The sequence below is a fragment of the Thunnus albacares genome, chromosome 20 (assembly GCF_914725855.1).
Source record: "Thunnus albacares chromosome 20, fThuAlb1.1, whole genome shotgun sequence".
NCBI lineage: Eukaryota > Metazoa > Chordata > Actinopteri > Scombriformes > Scombridae > Thunnus > Thunnus albacares.
The window spans coordinates 2,630,346-2,648,502 of record NC_058125.1 but is presented as its reverse complement, the minus strand read 5'-3'; the positions used below and the strand labels follow the sequence as shown (position 1 = coordinate 2,648,502).

At 41.7% G+C, this 18,157-nt stretch overlaps 1 protein-coding gene across 9 annotated transcripts in view; it reads right to left on the bottom strand.

The window, feature by feature from the left end:
- Window positions 1-18,157, bottom strand: part of LOC122971093 (rho GTPase-activating protein 23-like) — a 70,962-nt gene that overhangs the window by 10,707 nt on the left and 42,098 nt on the right. For 2 of the 9 annotated variants that reach the window (XM_044337567.1, XM_044337561.1), the window contains exons 2-8: window positions 8,900-9,091; window positions 5,840-5,870; window positions 5,476-5,571; window positions 4,736-4,814; window positions 4,583-4,643; window positions 2,277-3,735; window positions 501-665 (exon numbers count right to left, since the gene is read on the bottom strand). In XM_044337567.1, the coding sequence (XP_044193502.1) occupies window positions 501-665; window positions 2,277-3,735; window positions 4,583-4,643; window positions 4,736-4,814; window positions 5,476-5,571; window positions 5,840-5,870; window positions 8,900-9,091 (2,083 nt within the window). Of the gene's footprint in view, window positions 1-500; window positions 666-2,276; window positions 3,736-4,582; window positions 4,644-4,735; window positions 4,815-5,475; window positions 5,572-5,839; window positions 5,871-8,899; window positions 9,092-9,182; window positions 9,226-18,157 lie in introns of those variants that run through there. The other 7 variants (XM_044337565.1, XM_044337563.1, XM_044337562.1 and 4 more) reach the window with 7 other exon arrangements.

The following is an 18,157-nucleotide window of genomic DNA, read 5'->3' as shown; positions in this document are numbered from 1 at the left end:
CTATACATGAGACTCTTTTGTTTCTGTGTTGTGAAACAGAGAGGGTATCATTAAAAGAAACCTTTAAAGTAGGAGTTTACAGTGGTAAACTTCTGCAACCAGCGGCTCCTCCCACTTCTTAACTGTGCCACAGCATCTTTTTTGATACCACCATGAGTGAGCCACCAAAGTTGGAAATATTCAAACTCTACACATAGCGGCTTTAAGTTATAAGTTTAAGTCCTTATCATCAAATGATGAACTCTTGGCAAACATTTTTCTCAAAAAATGCTGAGAATTCTTTGACTGTAAATGTCACTGTACTCCTTCAAGATGAGTCTGAGTCTAAGGCTAGACAAATATATCAGTGTGCTGATTTTATTAAGCATTACATAGCCACTTGTCATTTTGACACAAAACACTGGCAATGGCCTCTGGGAACTTTAATCCCAGCATACTGGAGAACACACGGTATATTGGTCTAGCCCTTTCAGTATTTAGAGTGGGTGAGTGAGACTCACTGCAGTCCTGAGAACGAAGTCGGACAAAGGGGGAGATGGAGGACAGGGTGGGGGAGACAGAGGTGGAAGTGAGAGTGGCCATAGTGGAGGCCTGGGAACTGGACACCACAGAGCAGGCTGGTACATAGCAGGCCTGTTGGTCAGTACTAGGACTGGTGGGTTCATCTGCAAGGTCATCATCAGAGCAACCAAGGGTGAGATATGAGGGATTAAACACTGACAAGACAAAATAAGCCAGGTGGTGTTTTAGTTGTTGAAACATTTCTCTGAGGCGGAGCTAGTCCAGAGGCAGAAATGTTCTCTTATAGAGAGGAATCACAGAGGGAGTTAAATACATCATTATTAGGGGACCTGACCAAGTTAAATATGACCACAAGCACAACGACAATAACCAAGTCTCTGCTGAGGCATGGTACTTTTGTGACCTGTGTTGTGCTAAAACATAGTGTACTGCCATATTCACATCGTATTGTATAGATCGCAATTCCAAGCGGCCTAGTGGGAAAAACACTTATGCAAGTCTCATAGTATCCCACTTGGTAAAAAGAAGCACAGAAGCATCCTCAAATGGGTGGAAAAATGGCTGAAAACGAACAGATACCCCTAATAACTTCGAATATTAACACTAATATAGTCAATACAGTTAATCAAATATTAATTAACTATAGTGTTACATTGTTTCACTGATACATGATTTTTTAAAACAGCTAATTTAGGTGTAAACTCCATTTGTTTGGTGTAAGTACAAGGCTAGCAGTGAGGGTAACCATCTTTGAAAAATGCTCCCAAATCTGAATAACAGGTGTTTTTTTCCGGTCTTCCCACTCTACAGACCTGGTGTGAATGCTGCATAACAGTACCACAAGTAGAGAAGAGTCATGAAGTCAGTGAACTGACAAAGTAAAATCAGTTACCCAGCAAAGTTTACTGACATTAGCTAACATCAGTCATAAACTATTGGGCATACCAGTAACATAGTCTTAAATATCTTAACATATGAAATAAATAGACTTATTTTTGAGTGTGGCATTCATATTCACAATTATGGACTAGTAGCATTGATAGCAATTTGAGTTAGATTGCATGTTTTCTTGTAGTGATAAAGGTAGGCCCCACCCGTTTTTCACTGGGCTTCAGTCTGCAGTTAAGTTAGCCAGCAAAACTGACATTATTTGACTCAGTGACTGAACCTATAAGATTATTTCTGCCTCCATAGCAGCTCTGTTCCTGAGAAATGTTTCTAGAAATAAAACTCCATCTAATGTTGCTTATTTACAGTGTACAACCACTGTAAATATAGAGGTTCAAAAACATACTAACACATTTAACATCAACACAATATTAAACATGTACTGACGAACTAAATGCACAGACAGTACAGGCATTATGCTGACATGTATATGACATACACAAACAGGTATAGACACACGAAAACATTGAAGAGGATGGAAACACAGAAAGAGGGTAGAAACTTTCTTGGTGCGCTACTAAAGGCTCATAAATTAAGTCTATGACTGGAAAGCTCTGTAGCAACCAACATCAAAATAAATACACATATCTGTGTCTCTCAGTGCTTGACACATGTACTCATGTTAAATTTTCAAACTTTAAAAGTAGTTGTAACAAAACAACCAATTAGAAGTAAAATACAGTATATTCCACTGTATTATCAGGACATTTTTGATAAATTTTCATTTTTGTTAGTGTTGACAAGATCTGACATCTGGAAGCTATATTAAGTCAGTTGCTACAAGCTCTAAAGCGAAGGTCACTAACCTATGAAGGGAATAGAGGACAGGGAGTCGTATGCATGCTGTGCCAGGCTACCATTGACCCTGCGGTTGGGGCCTGGCCCCCCAGAGACAGGAGAGGGAGTCCCAGGTGAAGATGTCAAACCAGGGGGCTCAGGTGACTCCACAGGTGTTGTGTAGTTGGGATGTCGAAGGGTCTGAACAGGGGTCCAGCGGCCCGAAGGTGGTTTCTGCCTCAGGACCACCTCTTGATTCAGGGAGATAGGGGAGATGACCTCCCTGTCCTCCCCGAGCCGAACTCTCTCCTCCTCTGATGCAGACAGGGCTGGGGTGGACTGGGGCCGGGGCACCATCCCTCCATCACTGTCGGCAGGGCTGCTTCTGCTGCCGGGGCTCCAGTTGAGGTGAGGGACGGTGTAGCCGGGCTCTCTGAAGGACTGCGCCTGCTGGAGGAGGTGGCCAGCCTTGCGGGAGAAAGAAGGACTGTAGCTTTTGTAGCCCACCAACTCTTCCTCTTTTACTCGCCTTGTTTGGGGTTCAGCTACCTGCTGACCTGACTGCCTGCCACTTGGAGGCACTGTGGAAGAGGTTGCGATAGGGGCCGTGACTGTGGTTTGCTGCTGATGTCCTCCTGAGGCTTTCTGCTCTTTCTGCTCACTGAATTTTGTCATCTGGGAGCCTTGTGAAGACTGTTCGGAGCGTGGTGGGACCAGTGCAGAGGCTTGTGCCAGTGTTTCTACAGAACGCCCATAGTTGTGCTCGTACTCTGCATAGGCTGCCAGCAGGCTCTCTGAGCACGACCTGCTTCCTGGTCCTGATATACCACCCCAGCCCCCCAGCCAATAGGAATCATGGGAAGCAGCTGCCGCCTGGTGGTGGTACAGGAGGGTCTCTCTTCTACGTTGCTCTGCAGAGGTTGTGGAGGCGGGCACTGGTCCAGGGCCAAGTGCCAACCCCAGCCCCAGCTCCGCTAAACGGTCCTGAGATATGCTGCGGTGGCGGGGAGACATGTGCTCGGCTGCCTCAGCCTGGCTGTAGTACCAGTCCGACAAAGCCTGGTGGCAGAGGGCATCGGTGTGAGCGCGGGCAGAAGCCGGCAGGCTGTTCTTCCGTGGTGGAGGCAGAGTTGCAGAGGCGATGGCAGCATTGTGGTTAGCAAAGTGAAAGTCCAGCGCACTGATGGCCGACGAGGAGCGGCCACGGTGCCGCCCTGGCGGGGCAAAATGACCACTGGTCTCCTCAGGACCCCCGGACCAGCCGGAGGTGGGGGTAGAAGCAGCAGGGGGGCGGTTGTCCAGTGGCGAGGTGGTGTGGCCAGATCGGCATTGCCAGTTGTCCAGGGGACTCTGGAGGTTGTGGCTGGGCTGTGGGGCAGTGGAGCCGGGCTTGGTGGAAGGGTAACAGAGAGGCGGCGGCTCAGGGAGGTTCTGGGCCTCACCTGAATATGGCTCATTGCCTTTCAGGTAGGCATCCTGGGAGTACGCCTGAGAACAGGAAGGGTGAAGGCAATGTTAAACATGACAGAGAGGAAGAAAGAGCAAAGATGGAAGGAGCAGCTAGAGGGAAGATTGAGGCAGATGCAGCGTGCACCATGCAGTAATCTTTCTACCTTTTTTCATATATAAGTAAAATCCTCAATGTACAATCAACACCAGAACTGTAGTTCCCTTACTAAATTTGGGGCAATTTATCACTGCTCTGTAACTGCACAGAATCTGTTTTTTGTCTGCTTTAATTTTATTGTATTTTCTTCATTGTGCTTTTAATGTTATTTGAATGCATTTTTCTTTATTAAAAGTACTACATATTGCTGTATCTAAAAAAATCCAAACATGTTCCAGTGTAAATTTGACTTTAATAAACCCTTAAAGGTTAAGGCTGGTATCATCCTGTACTTTTCTTATTAATAATGAATTCCATATAAAGACCTAAACCAACAATGTCTCTCAATACTTTCTGACTTTTCTATCCTGTCTGTGACTCTCAGCTCCAAACTCATTGCTTCCTACCTCAGACGTAAACCTTTAAAAATGGCTCACATATATATACTTTCATGTTTAAAAATTGTGTTGGTTGTTAGTCTTCTTCTTTTCATTTTTTATAACATCTGTATCTTTACAAACTATTTGCCCTTTGGTAATAGTATAGTCCTTTCAGCTCATGCACTATTTCAAATTTCTAAAGTTAAACTTCATAAGTAGCGAGATGAATTATAATATAGATACACAATCCTTGCTATTACTAACATAGCCTAGCTAGCTGCTGTGGCTTCATGCAGTAACAAGGTGAAAAAAAGGAAAGATGAGAAAAAAGAAGAAAGATAATACTCACACTTACCAACTGCAACACATCCTCATCTTTTGGCATAATAGAGAGCTCCAGAATGTTTTCACTACAAAAAAAGATCAAGATATATGAAGACAATCAATAAAAGCCAGGTCTGGTGTGAACATAAAATGAGATTTATAAACACTAGTCTCCTACCTGTTTTGGATGAGTGCGATCACCTGAGAGTAGGTTTTCCCCAGAATGCTCTCCCCGTTTACTTTCACCAGCCTGTCCCCTGAAGTACATACACATTCAGAAGGGTGAGATATGAGTTGCATGTGTGTTAGTGATTATCAGGTGTAGCCATAGCAAAGTAATGGCTTATTTCTTCAATTTAAATTGTCTAAAAATGGAAAAAAAGAACACAACTTGGTTTCCAGTAGTGAGAATGAGGTTTTAAGATATCTGTACATTCCCTGTAAACATTTATGCAGAATTTACACTGATCTACAGTACCAGTCAAAAGTTTGGACACACTTCCCATTCTCTTGAATGAGAAATTGTTCCCAAACTTTTGACTGGTACTGTATATGCTGCTTGGCACCTTTTCTCTTTTAAATCCTGTCCTCATGTCAGCATAGAACAGGAAGCAACCCTCTATCAACATGATACTGTATGTGCAGCATGTGTAGTATCTGTGCAGAGAAAGCTCTGATGGTGCTGATTCTATAGGAGTACATGTAGGCATGTGACTATATATGAAACATGATGCATCAAGAATAACATATTTGTTAAGCCCGTATGTTGGATGTCCTGTCCTACAGATATAACCAAGTCAGCAACTGAGCTTATTGCAGATATTGAATATCCTCATCTGTTTCCTAACTGATAGTGTGTGTGTGTGTGTGTGTGTGTGTGTGTGTGTGTGTGTGTGTTTATGCTTGTGTGTGTTTTACCTGTGCACAGTCCAGCTTGCTGGGCAGGGCCATTTTCTTTGACACTCTTCACAAAGATGGTGTCCATTGGCTCCAAACGAGAGCGCTGACAACCTGCTTTGACACACACACACATATAGAATCATGTTGGGCAAACTTTTCCTGTACTGAAAATAACAACTAAAACCCACAAAGCTGAATCAGCTCCACCTACACGTTGGAAACAACGAGTCCCCCGCCCACACACACACACCCCTTGTGCTTTATAGAACAGAACACAATAGATACAATAGAGACTGATTCCTTATATAAATTAGAACCTGAATTCATCAACATTCCCAGAGAGCATATGTCAGATAAATTAGCAGAAACATCAAACACTCACCTTTTCCAGTTGCATTTCCATTCTCTTCATCCTGTGGGAGAAACACAGTGCAGGTGTTAGAGGAGGTGAGGACCACAGGGGGGCGCTGCTCATCTCACGTTCACTCCAACCCTCCACTCCCAGGCTGGAGTGACTGCAGCTGACTGGGCAGTTTGGGGTGTTGCTCAGCTGCCTGACTGATTGTTAAACTGACCATCTGAGGAACTGTCTCACCACCTGACTGCCTGTCTCACTGTCTGATTTACTATAGAAATATCTTGTGGAATTACTGACCTGACTCTGTCTGAATGTCTCCCTGACTGTCTGTTAAACTGTCTCACTGACTGACATACTGACTCCCTGTCAGTTTCACTGCCTGTCTCACTGCCTGCCAGTCTGTCTGTCTGTCTGTCTGTCTGTCTGTCTGTCTGTCTGGCAGGCAGGCCTGCTGGCTGGGCCTGTCTGGAGGCTTTGATGCTTCGCTGAGTTAGCTCATTCCTGACCTGGACACACAAAGGGCTTTCTGCACACACACTGCTGCTACACCAGCCTCTCTCCAAGCTAGACGGACATGACATACTGTAGAAAATGACAGTATGTGGAAGTCTGTGAAGCTGTAGGGCCTGTATCACCTTAGATAAACACATAGCAGTATTGTACAAATAAAAATGGACAAATTAAAATTTTGACTTGATGCTGGCGCCAGATGACAAGTTAAGGGATCATCAAAGTGATCAAAATTCAACCTGAGGGGGATGTGAATGTCTGAACCAAATCTCATGAAAATGCATCCAGTTGTTGTCACAACATTTTAAGGGGATCTATTCTTATTTATATACTGTTATGATATCTATAGATATCAGATATCTATGTTAAACATAGTCAAAATTTGAAAACATGAGGTTAACGCAAGTCAGAAGCCAGGGCTTCAACCTGCTTTGAATTTTTTCTACCTTGCTGATGAGCTGATGTCAGATCATCAGGCATGCCCGTAAACAACCATCTATTCTGTAGCCTTTGTTGCTAAGGTTGTTGTTTGTTGTTTGTGTTGCTCACTTGCATACTTTGGATTGGATTCCAGCTCAAACACGTACACATGTATTTGAGAAGTTGACATTTTGAGTAAAGAACGACAAAAAAGTGAAAATCCTACTACTATAGTTTATTTACGTTGCCTGCCGAGTGGCCGGAAGTTGGCTGTGATGCAGCTTCTGGAAGCTAACCAATCACAACAGAGTAGGCTCATCGGTAAGGGGGCCTTAAAGAGACAGGAGGTAAAACCGCCTGTTTCAGACAGAGGCTGAACTGAGGGGCTGCATAAAGAGTCAGTTAAAAGATAAATAAGGAGTTTTTTGAACTGTGAATCATGCAAAGCTACTCTAGTGGAGTCCCAGATTACAAATATAGAGCTTATAGAGCTAGAAATGAACATAATAGGTCCCTTTAACCTAAAACCACAATTGTCAACCTCATGCTGGAGCTAGAAAATGAAGTCAGAGGATCACCAGAGTCAGTAGGCTTCATCCTCTGTGGACCATGAATTTCTGTACAAAATGTCATGACAGTCCATCCAATAACTGACCAACACTGCTAGCATGGCTTATGATACACACAAGATATTGCCATTATGGCACAGCATTAAATAGTAAATTGAGAACAAGATTAGCCTAGCTTAGACTGGAAGCAGAGAGAAACAGCTAGCAGCTAGACTTACCAACACCTCTAAAGCTTTTTATCTTGTTTGTTTAATTTGTACATGAACCGAAATGTAAAAACATGAGGTTTTAGGTGGAGTTACATGCTGGACGTATTTCTTGACAAACAACAGCTTATCCATCTGCTCAGTGCTTCTGTGCAGCTACAATGAGGTTGCCAGATACAACTGTGAGCATTGACTTAAGTGTGGTCTCTGTACAAGTGTGTAAGTACCAAACCTGGAAATGTTACTGTGACAACAAGGCTCCAGGAAACTGTACACAGTCACTGTGCCCAGCTGTTGTTGTACCAAAAAATAGTTCCAGCACTCACTGAAGCTCCCTCTGAAATCACAAATGTACATCATTTTCATTTCTGTTGGTGAATGCATTAAACAAATGAGATAAAACATCTATAGCAGTGTTGGTAGATGTATTTTATGACAGAGCCAGGCTTCCAGTCTCAAGTGGAGGTCAGAACCAGTGCTGACAACCATGACATAATAACTATAGCTAACTAAAGTGACTGCGGACTGACAAAATGTGTCACAGTCCTTTAAGTTCTCTCTTGACCTCATGACCCTGTCATGTGGTATAGGTTTAACCTTTTCGTTAAAAGGTTAGTTAAGCAGATTAGCTCTTGAAGGCCCATTACATGAGATTAGTCTACTCTTGTATCCATTATAAGACCATGTGTTGTCTGTGTGCTGTCTAAAACAAGCTTTACTATGACTATGATGTAATGTACAAAACTGTGTAAAACTATGTTATTATTACACGTTATTTTCACATCATGTCTGGTCAGACAAATTCGTTACTGCTCACAATTATACTGTATTAATGTACACTTCAAATTATTTTGAATTAATTGCCAGTGTAGTGTAGTAGAGTCTTGTAGTCAGTGCTAGCAGGTCAGCTGAATATGACAAAATGTGTCTACAGGCCAGCACACAATTCAGATGTTTTTACATTTTTCGTTTTACTTGAGTTCAAATGGAGCTGCTCTTTCAAAGAAATTTCCATTTTCCCCAAAACCTTAACTGATACTAAATTACATGGTTCTTTATGGGAAAATTCCCTAGAAAAAGAGAAAGCAGCATTTTTGTACTCGCTTCTTCTCCACTGGCTGCTTGAGCCACTGTCCTTACTGTTCTTTTGGTCAAATGGATGTAGATTTTTTTTTCATAAAAGCAATCTGTTGAACAGGCAGACCTGACTTTTGATACAACAGTTCAGATTATGAAGTTGAAATCTGAAGATTCCATGAGGGCGTCCAGTTGCCCTAAAGCTGAGATTCTATTAAATGACTAAAGTTACTCAAATGTACAGTACCTAACATATAAAGGACACAGTCCAGAGCACAGTCCAACACCAGAGAGAAGCTTACCTTGAGGCTGTGGAGGGAAGACTCTGGTGGGTAGACGATGAAGTGGCGCAGAGTGAAGCCAAATCCCTGCGAGTTCTTCTGGAGGAAAATGGTCCGTGGGCCCTGCCACGACACGCCCTCCACCTCACCCGACGACAGCGGCCGGCGCCTGTTCTCATTGGACGACACCATGCCATCTCTCCGCCCTTTAGCCTATCAAGAAAAAAAGATGGAGAAAATGTTTCGATCAATAACGCCTACAACAGCTTTCCCTTTCCTCTTGGTAGAAAATGACAAACTTTACCGAAAAGACAGTACATCCTATCATGTTCAGGTACTTCACTGAACCTGCATGTGCAACTGTGAATTCAGACATAGATGAATTCATTTATGGGAAGTGTGGGTGGATATTGGTGGATGTGGGCGTGTGTTCCATTGGCCAGGGCAGAATTCCATCAATGCCAGGAATTTTTCAGAGACTTCCTGTCTCTATTTTCCTCAACCAACTCACCTATAATCACATTTATTACCTCACGCCAACAATGGCGAAGTTAAAAATATATACCTTCTATTAATAACAGTTGCACAACAACAGGAACTTATTAGGGCTCATAAATGCAGATCTGGAAAATCATATGAACAATAGACAAAGGGAGGACTATAAACTATAGTGACTATAAACATCCACTGATATTTCTATGGGGCAAAAGAGGTGAGATTTTCTTTCAACAATATCCTCACTGTTACCACACATGGAAACACAAGCCTCTCCAGATAATGCAACGATCCTCTGGGTTTATGTTATGTACACCAGTTTTAGAGAAACCATATTTTGTCAGTTTGGCATGGCGGATAAAATAAAAAAATACTACAATACCCATAAGTCTCAGCCGTCCTTGCCATGGAGAAGCCAGTCAGAGGCGTGAATTGAAGTGGTAGCAAATTTAAAACTTCAATTCAAAACTTTGTTTATGCAGTTAAGGAGCAATTGAATTGAATTCATCAAAACTAAGCCAATATCCAAAAGCAAATTGTTTGAAGCTAAGGCCCAATGTTTAGCTTCTGCCCTCAATTTTAAGCTCTGTGATTGATGGTTTCTTGTCAGAATCCAACGTAGGAGTCGTAGTTGCCTTCTCTACAGGTTCTACCTTTGACTTTATATCAAAGAACCAAATATTTTCTACCACAGTTATTCATTTTTTGAAATAATGATTCACACAGTTCAAAGCCATAGATGATGTGTCAGTCACCTCATGTTGTCTATAGAGCTGCAACTACTGATTATTTTCACTGTACATTAATCTGTCGATTATTTTCTTGATTAATCAATTAGTTGATAGAAAATGTCATAGAGAAACCACAAAATATTCACACATGAGAAGGTGATTTCAGAGGATTTGTACTTTTTTTCTTAAAAAATGACTCAGAACAATTAATCGATTATCAAAACAGTTGCCGATTAATCTAATAGTTGACAACTAATTGACTAGCAGTCACAGCTCTAATTGTCTATGGACAAACCCTCCAAAAAACAAAAAACGAAACCTTAACACTGTTTTTAAGGGAAAAAAAAAACTTTGAACACCACCCTCTATTTAGCAGCAAACCCACTGGCACACATTACTATCATTAATATGAATATACCCAACACACATTCAACACACACAAAAAAACACTCACACCAAACTCAGCCAGTTATGAAAACAACAGGAAGTCTGTTTCTTGAGACAGGAAGTGGATGGCCGAGCCCTTCGCAGGCGTGATTTAGGGAAACCTTCGCCTCCAAGAATAGTTCCAAGTAACACCAGGGAGGAGACACACACTTTCCAGAGAGGGAAGCCAATCAGTTTAGATCATTTGATGCCCATGGAGATTCATTTTTCCCTTATATGTTCAAACAAATAACACTAATATCAATTCTTATCAAAACGCTGACAAGCGGTGTTAGTTAGCAACTCGACTCAAAATGAGTGAAAGTCCAGAATTCAAGCATCTATTTCAAATATCTTAATTTCAATCCTACGACATTACATAACATATATTATCCTCACCATCAGGCTCCACAAACAGAATGGAACCACAGAGGATTTCTTCCCACTGACATTTCTATATGTGTAAGAGATAGTTGGGTACACATTCCTCATCTTCCAACATCTCTGCAGGTGACATTTCACACATGAATGAATGTAAACACAGAGGTGCGATCTTGTACATGCTTACATCTCTCTCTCTCTCTCTCTCTCTGTCTCGCACACACACACACACACACACATAGATAAAGACAGACACAGGCATTAAGTGTGAAATGCCAACATGCTTGGGTGTGTTTTATTGAACAGTGTGATTTTTTTGCCAGCTCTCTCTGTGTCACAGCTCTGTGCACAGCCTGAGGACTCAGTGCAAGTATGTGTACATTAACCTCTTTCTATAATTTAACAAATTAACATTGACATTATCCTTTACTGAAAAAAAATGGACGTCCCTTTAAAAAATCCTGTTGCAACCAACTGAATACCTCAAATAAATGTGGAACTGAACTGTGAGGACAGTGCTAGTTATCTTATAGTTCATCTTCAAAAAGGCAAGTATCTGGGCACATTGTGGATTTAATAATTAGCTTTGCAAGACGAAGGTGAAGTATTTTGTGAACACTTCTTATGTCATGACCCAGAGACTAACATAAGCAGAGCGGAGCAGTGAACTCCAACAACCCTGCGCCCATACAGCATGTTTTGATACATTCATTCATTCACCGTCATTTCATTACACTCATACAGGCAGACGACTGGAAGATGCTTCAAAAGTAATGTACCAGTTAGCTTAACTGTCAGTTATGTTTCATATTGCCAAACCCTTCACTTGTGACATGAGTCAGTGTATTGGCACACGGTACACTGGATTAAAAACCTGAAGAGGTTTATCTGATGTGATGCGTAACAGTGAAACGCAGTTCACTGCACTGAATATCAGTTCATTTGTTTTATATGTCATATTGTGAGATATGTTGATAGAAGAAAATAGTTTTTTTTTTCTTTTGACTGCAGAAAAATCTAATTTTCTGTGTTTACGTGCCAATCCTTTTCTCCAAAACATGACCAAAATATACTGTCTCAGTTCTCATTCACCACCCTGTCAAGCTTGTGAGCAGGTGCTGGCTGGGAAAGAAATAGAGGCCTCTTCAAGGCAAGCGGAGAGGGACCTGTGGGTTTCCGTTATGGGACTGTTTGTTAAAAACTGCATTTGAACTTCAGCATTTTATTCATGCTGGGGATGAAGAAAGGTTATGAAAATCCTGTCCAAACCTTCCATTCTCCCAATCCAGACCTTCCTCTCTCCACACACACACACATACAAAAACACAAGAGTTTTTGTATGTGTTGTTAACACATTAAATGAATGCTGATACAGTGTTATAAGCTATATTTTCTGAATAAAGACTGGTTTGCCTTTGCTAATTTAAACATAGGTCAAATGCACTGAGCAGATGTAGGGCTGCAACAAATGATTAGTTTCATTATCCATTAATCATTTAGTTGATAAAACACACAATGTCTCAGAACCCAAGGTAATCTATACAGTTTGCTTGTTTTGTCTTCTTTAACATTCTAAAACCTTAAAATATTCAGTTTTCTGTCATATGTGACAAAGAGAAACAGCAAGTTGTCACATGTAAGAAGCTGAATAATGATTCAAACGATTTATTGTTGCAGATTCATTTTCTTTTGATCGACTAATTAAATGTACGCTACATTCTACCTCAAAAGACTTTTGGTTTTTCCCTCTTACCCTAGATAGCAGTCCTCACCTGATCCTCAACACTCGACCTGATTGTGTAGCTCTCTCAAGACAACAAGGGCTTTTTATTTGTGCACACTCAAATATAGCTCATCATTAACATGGGCTGCTCACTCAATTTACTTGTTTTAATCGAATGAACCAATCATTTCATTTGGCTTTTTTTGATTTAGTGCTGTTGGGTACTGAAATAAGTGACATTCAGACCAAAGCAGTGAGCCGCACTGAAAGAGAAAGAGACACAATGCAAATAGACACACATCCACCCTGCATACACAGATCAGATAATGCAAACTGACAGATTCTCTGTGTAATAACACACATGCACTCACACACACAGTATACTGTATACCAGAAGCTGAGAGACTCACTCTACCAGCATGCAAACATACAAGCAGTGTGTGTTGGATACGGTGTGATCCTTGATGCATACTTGAACACATAATGTAAAAATCACAACCACACACACACACACACCCACGGATGCATACACACACACACACACACACACACAAGATTTATATAAAACCACATGAATCTATGTGCGTAGAGAGGGCATCAGCCTCGTCTCCCTTCCCCTCTGCTAGTCAACAGGCCCCCACAGTGCTACATTACATAACACCTACAGGAGGCAGACACACAAACACACACACACACACAAACACACACACACACACACACACACACACACACACACACACACACACACACACACAGACTTGAATGAATCCAATACCACGTGCTCAATCTTCCTCCAAATTGTAGATGATTAAAGGATGGTGATGGTCATCCTCATTAGCTCCACTCTACACTTCCTATCCTGACACAGGTTAAAGTTGCCCTAAAGTTGACAGCAGTGACCTCAGCTTTGGCTCACCACACCATAATACAACCAGGATATCTACATGGTGGAGAAAGACAAGGACACTCAATAATGGTGTCCTCTTCCTGCATTGATCAGAGCGGACAGGAAAGGTTAAAGCAAGATGGCGGAGGAAGCATCCCGGAGGTAGTACACCTGTCCACAGTGATCAGATCAGACAGGAGATGTGAAGACCCCTCAGAATGATGACAGCCACGGCTGTTTTTAGATCTGCAGTAGATCTGCTATGTGTAAGGATGCAATGCCAACAGTCACTACTGGTCAAGCGTACATGACTGATACCACAGAAAAACAAACACAACTGAATAACTACTGAGGGGATGACTTGCTTCATACTTTTTTTGTACTCGAGTGAGGACTGTTCTATCTCACACGTTAAGTTTGCACATAAAGCAAAGGTACTTGCATTCGGAAACTTGCTTTTACAGTCTAGTTATGAGCACTTGGAGAGTTCTCACAGTCACTGTCCACATTTCACATGTCAGAGATAAAACCTTAACCTAAAGAGACTGATATGTTTCTCAGGAGTTGGTGGAGACCAAACCAGAGCTAAAAGGAGAGGGACTATTGGACTTACATTTGTCAGGTCACCAGGAACACAACTCCAACTGAATGATAATATTGTCTGTGTCTGCTGAATGTGTAACAATTTGCTAACAAATCAGTCAAAACAACTTTATATGGCCATAATATATTAAATGTAAGTGTGATGTGCAGCTTGTTCTGCCCCCAGGTGGCTTCATAAGATGATGAATGCAGCTTAAAGAGGTTTGGTAATAAAATGTTAGTTATATTTAGCAGATATATGTACAATACACAGAACTGGTCATCATTGCAAAATAGTGCTTGAATCACACTCTTGAGGCATATTTTGCAATAACAAACTGCTAGCAGTAAGCTACTGACCAAAGACATAACTCTATAAGCTTCTATTATTCAGAAAAAATGCCTTCCTTGGCAAAATAAAAGAATAACAAATGTGTAATTAAATATTTATCTTTTCCTGTACTTGTGTTCAGTGGAGCTTCACAATGGAGACCCTCAGATAGTCTCAGAACCAAATCAGTCAGGGATGATCTACAGACAAGTTTTCTAAAAACCACCTTTTAGCATTACAATTGCTTTGCCATTGGGAGAAAAAGATTACTTAAAGCACCATAGATTGTCATGACAGCATACATTCTACTGTCTGTAACGTAGCCTGAATTAAGATTGTCCCCTAGAAGTGGTAGTGCCTATCCATTAGGTCCAACTATGAGCTCTTCTATAATCCCTATAATCAACAGAAAGGTCTAAAGATGGGATCAGGTGACACAATATCAGCCTAATAATGGCCTGACCCAAAGATATGGGCATCGTGAAACACAGCAATTATTTATGACTCCATGGTTGACTAATCTGACACAGTGACACCGTCAAAAGGCAGAAATATAGAGTAGCGTAATTCCAGCATAGGATCAAAATTCCATTGAAAGCCATATTTTGGTTTAAAAGGGAGCATCACGACCAGTGTTTGGCAATTTTGCACATCTAATAACTCAGCACAATGAAGAAATAAAAATATGTCATGTGTCATTGGTCAGATGTTTCTTTGAAAAAAGTGCAGAGAATGTGTTGTGACTATGATTAGATGCACAAATACACAGAAAATCGTGTTTACATGCCTCAATAACAAATGGAGTACAACACAACCATATTATATCAAATATCAGTTCTGTACTTCACAGTCAATGTGGTCACTTTCTATACCGAGACCTTAACCTTCCTTATCATCTACCTACTCAATGTTTTCTTAAGAACTTCCCTACTGTTAAAGAGGTGTGATCTGCTGCTTCTAAAAGAATTTCATTAGTTTGGCTTCAAACTCAAAGAGTTTTCAAAGATGATCTGAGACATGTTTCAGATTAATGTCATCCCAGTTTCTTTGGCAAAATATTGGACCCCTCTTACCCAGCACAAGCGATGGCGCTGTATGAGCCTCCGGGAGCCCCGTCTTCTTGGTGATGTGATGGGGGTCTGCCAGGGTGAGGAGTGAGGTGAAACACCCCTTAACACTGCCAGCCAGATACAGCGAGGCTCAGCGTCGCTACAGTCCACTCCTACAGAACACTGGAAACGCCACTCATGGCCCAACGGAGCTGGTGCGACACCTGACACCCTCAGCATAGCACCTCCACATCCGCAGGCACATGTACTGTATGTGCAGTGAACACACACTAACACACCGGGGGTCACAAGGCTTCAGACCCAGTGACTAAGATATTCCGTCACCTACGCACAATCTCTGCTCGGTTCATCATGGCCAGAAGTGATTGAACAACAATCGCAATTGAGGGTAAATGAATGGAAAACACACTTCCACACAGTGAGACAACTACCCAAGTGTCACAATCAGCACTATGGATGCACAACACCAATCCTCAATGTGTAAATTTGTAATCCTTCAGTTTGATTTGGCTTCTGTTCTTTCATATCTTCCCTTGAGCTCATTGGATTGTGTTTCGTAGGTCTCAGAGATAAGGGGTCAAGCCACGATGATCCTGTCCAAAGCCAATGAAAGCACACAGTTCTGTCATATTTCATCCAGTTTTCTATCATGTTGTCTTGAGCTAGTCCTCATTTTTTTTACCAATCTGGGTTCGACTAAGTCCTCTTCTATTGAATTTAAGGCAAATTCATGTGATCAAAACAGCCATTTGATAAATCTCGACCTTTTCTTGTCTTCTCTCATCTTTCATAGAGTCCAGTTCACAGAGGCGGAATTCTTCAGCTTTAATGGCATCCTTGCGTTGTGGCTGTGAAACAGCATCGGTCCCAGCCTAACTATTCTGGCAGCATTAGCTGACAGCGTTTGCCCTCTCAGATCTGAACTGGTCCTCTTCAAAGCTTTCAGAGTAGAATTGACAGAAAAAACATTTCACTCAAGTAGTAGTTTGCTGCTGACGTGTAGATTGGCTCGTTGCTGGACTTCGGAGGGGAATCCATCCCAGACCATGTTGAATTCTGTTGCTGGACCAGTTGAGCTGAGAAGGCATTTGTTGTCAGACCAGATTTTAGAGCTGGAAACAATCCCACGCTGCTGCTAAGAGATCCAGTGTGTCCCCCTCCATGCTGGCACTATAGTGCAGCATTGGCTCTGGCTGCCTATCTTTATTGCTGTCTAACTATAGTCCTCCCTCCTCTCAACCCTGCCATGCCTCTCTTTCTCTCTCTCTCCCTTGGGTCTATTTGCTGACATCCCCACACTCTCTCTCTCTCTCTTTCTCTCTCTCAGTCACATTCCTCTCATCCTTTAGCTACCCATTCCAGCCCATTGGTAGAGCAGAGAGCAATGTTTCTCTCTCTCTCTCTCTTTCTCTCTCTCTGTGCTGGGTCTCCCTGTCTCCTCCTTTTAGACTCACAACCTGGTGACTGCTGCTGCTGTTGGTGTTCAGAGTACATACTGACACTAAAAAGTGTGTGGATTGGTGAAACAATTAGTTGATTAATAAATATCTTTGGTTTTTAGACTGTTGGTGAAACACAACAAGCAATTTTAAGCATCACCTTGGGCTTTGGGAACTTGTGATGAGCATCTAGCATAGAACAAAATAAAAATACCACCTCACGGTTGTATGCCTCCGCCAACCAGTCAAGTTGCAGTTTACATCCATGTCTGTGCAGACTCCTCCTTTCAAGATGGCACCAAGATTAGTGTCCAATTCCAATTCAGTATCTGATCAAATGTGAAATATGGTCACAATCTCCCCTTCTGTTCCTGAGTTATGTTGTTGAATAATGGCCAGAAAACATGAAAACATTGCAGAACATGATGTCATAATGAAGTTGACCACTGACCTTTTGGATATAAAATGTCATCACTGCATGATTTTATCCTAGTAGACATTTGTGAATCTTTGTTTCATGAGGTCAGAGTGACCTTGACCTTTGACCAAAAATTCTAATTAGTTCATCCTTGAGTCCAAGTGGACATTTAAGCCAAATTTGAAATTCCCTTAAGGCGTTCCTGAGATATTGCATTCATGAGAGAACGGGATGGACGGACAACCTGAAAACATAACACCTCCAGCCACGGCTGTCGCCAGCGCAGAGGCATAAAAATTAATGTCTGTGTGTTAAGTCCAAAGCTGATATCAGGATGTGATTAGCTTAGCTTAGCTTAAAGATTGGAAGCAGGGGGGAAACAGCTGGCCTGGCTCTGTCCAAAAGTTCAAAAATACACCTACCAACATCTCTAAAGCTCACTCAGTAACATGTTATATCTTGTTTGTTTAATCAAAAAACAGAAATGTAAAAATGACCCGCTGGAACTATTTCTTGACAAACAGAAGTGTATCCATCCGTGAGTTTCAGTTTATTGCACAGGTTGCTCTGGTACAGGTCTCTGCACAGGCACAATACTATCAAACCTGACAACCTCACTATGTGGACAAGACTTCAGGAAGTTGCACACAGTCACTGTGCCTGGCTGTTGTTTGTCAAGAAATAGTTCCAGTACGTTACTCCCCATGAAACCAAAAAAGTTATGTTTCCATTTCTGCTTGTGTACAGATTAAACTATTAAACCATTCCTTTAATCAACATGGAAAACAATGGTTGGT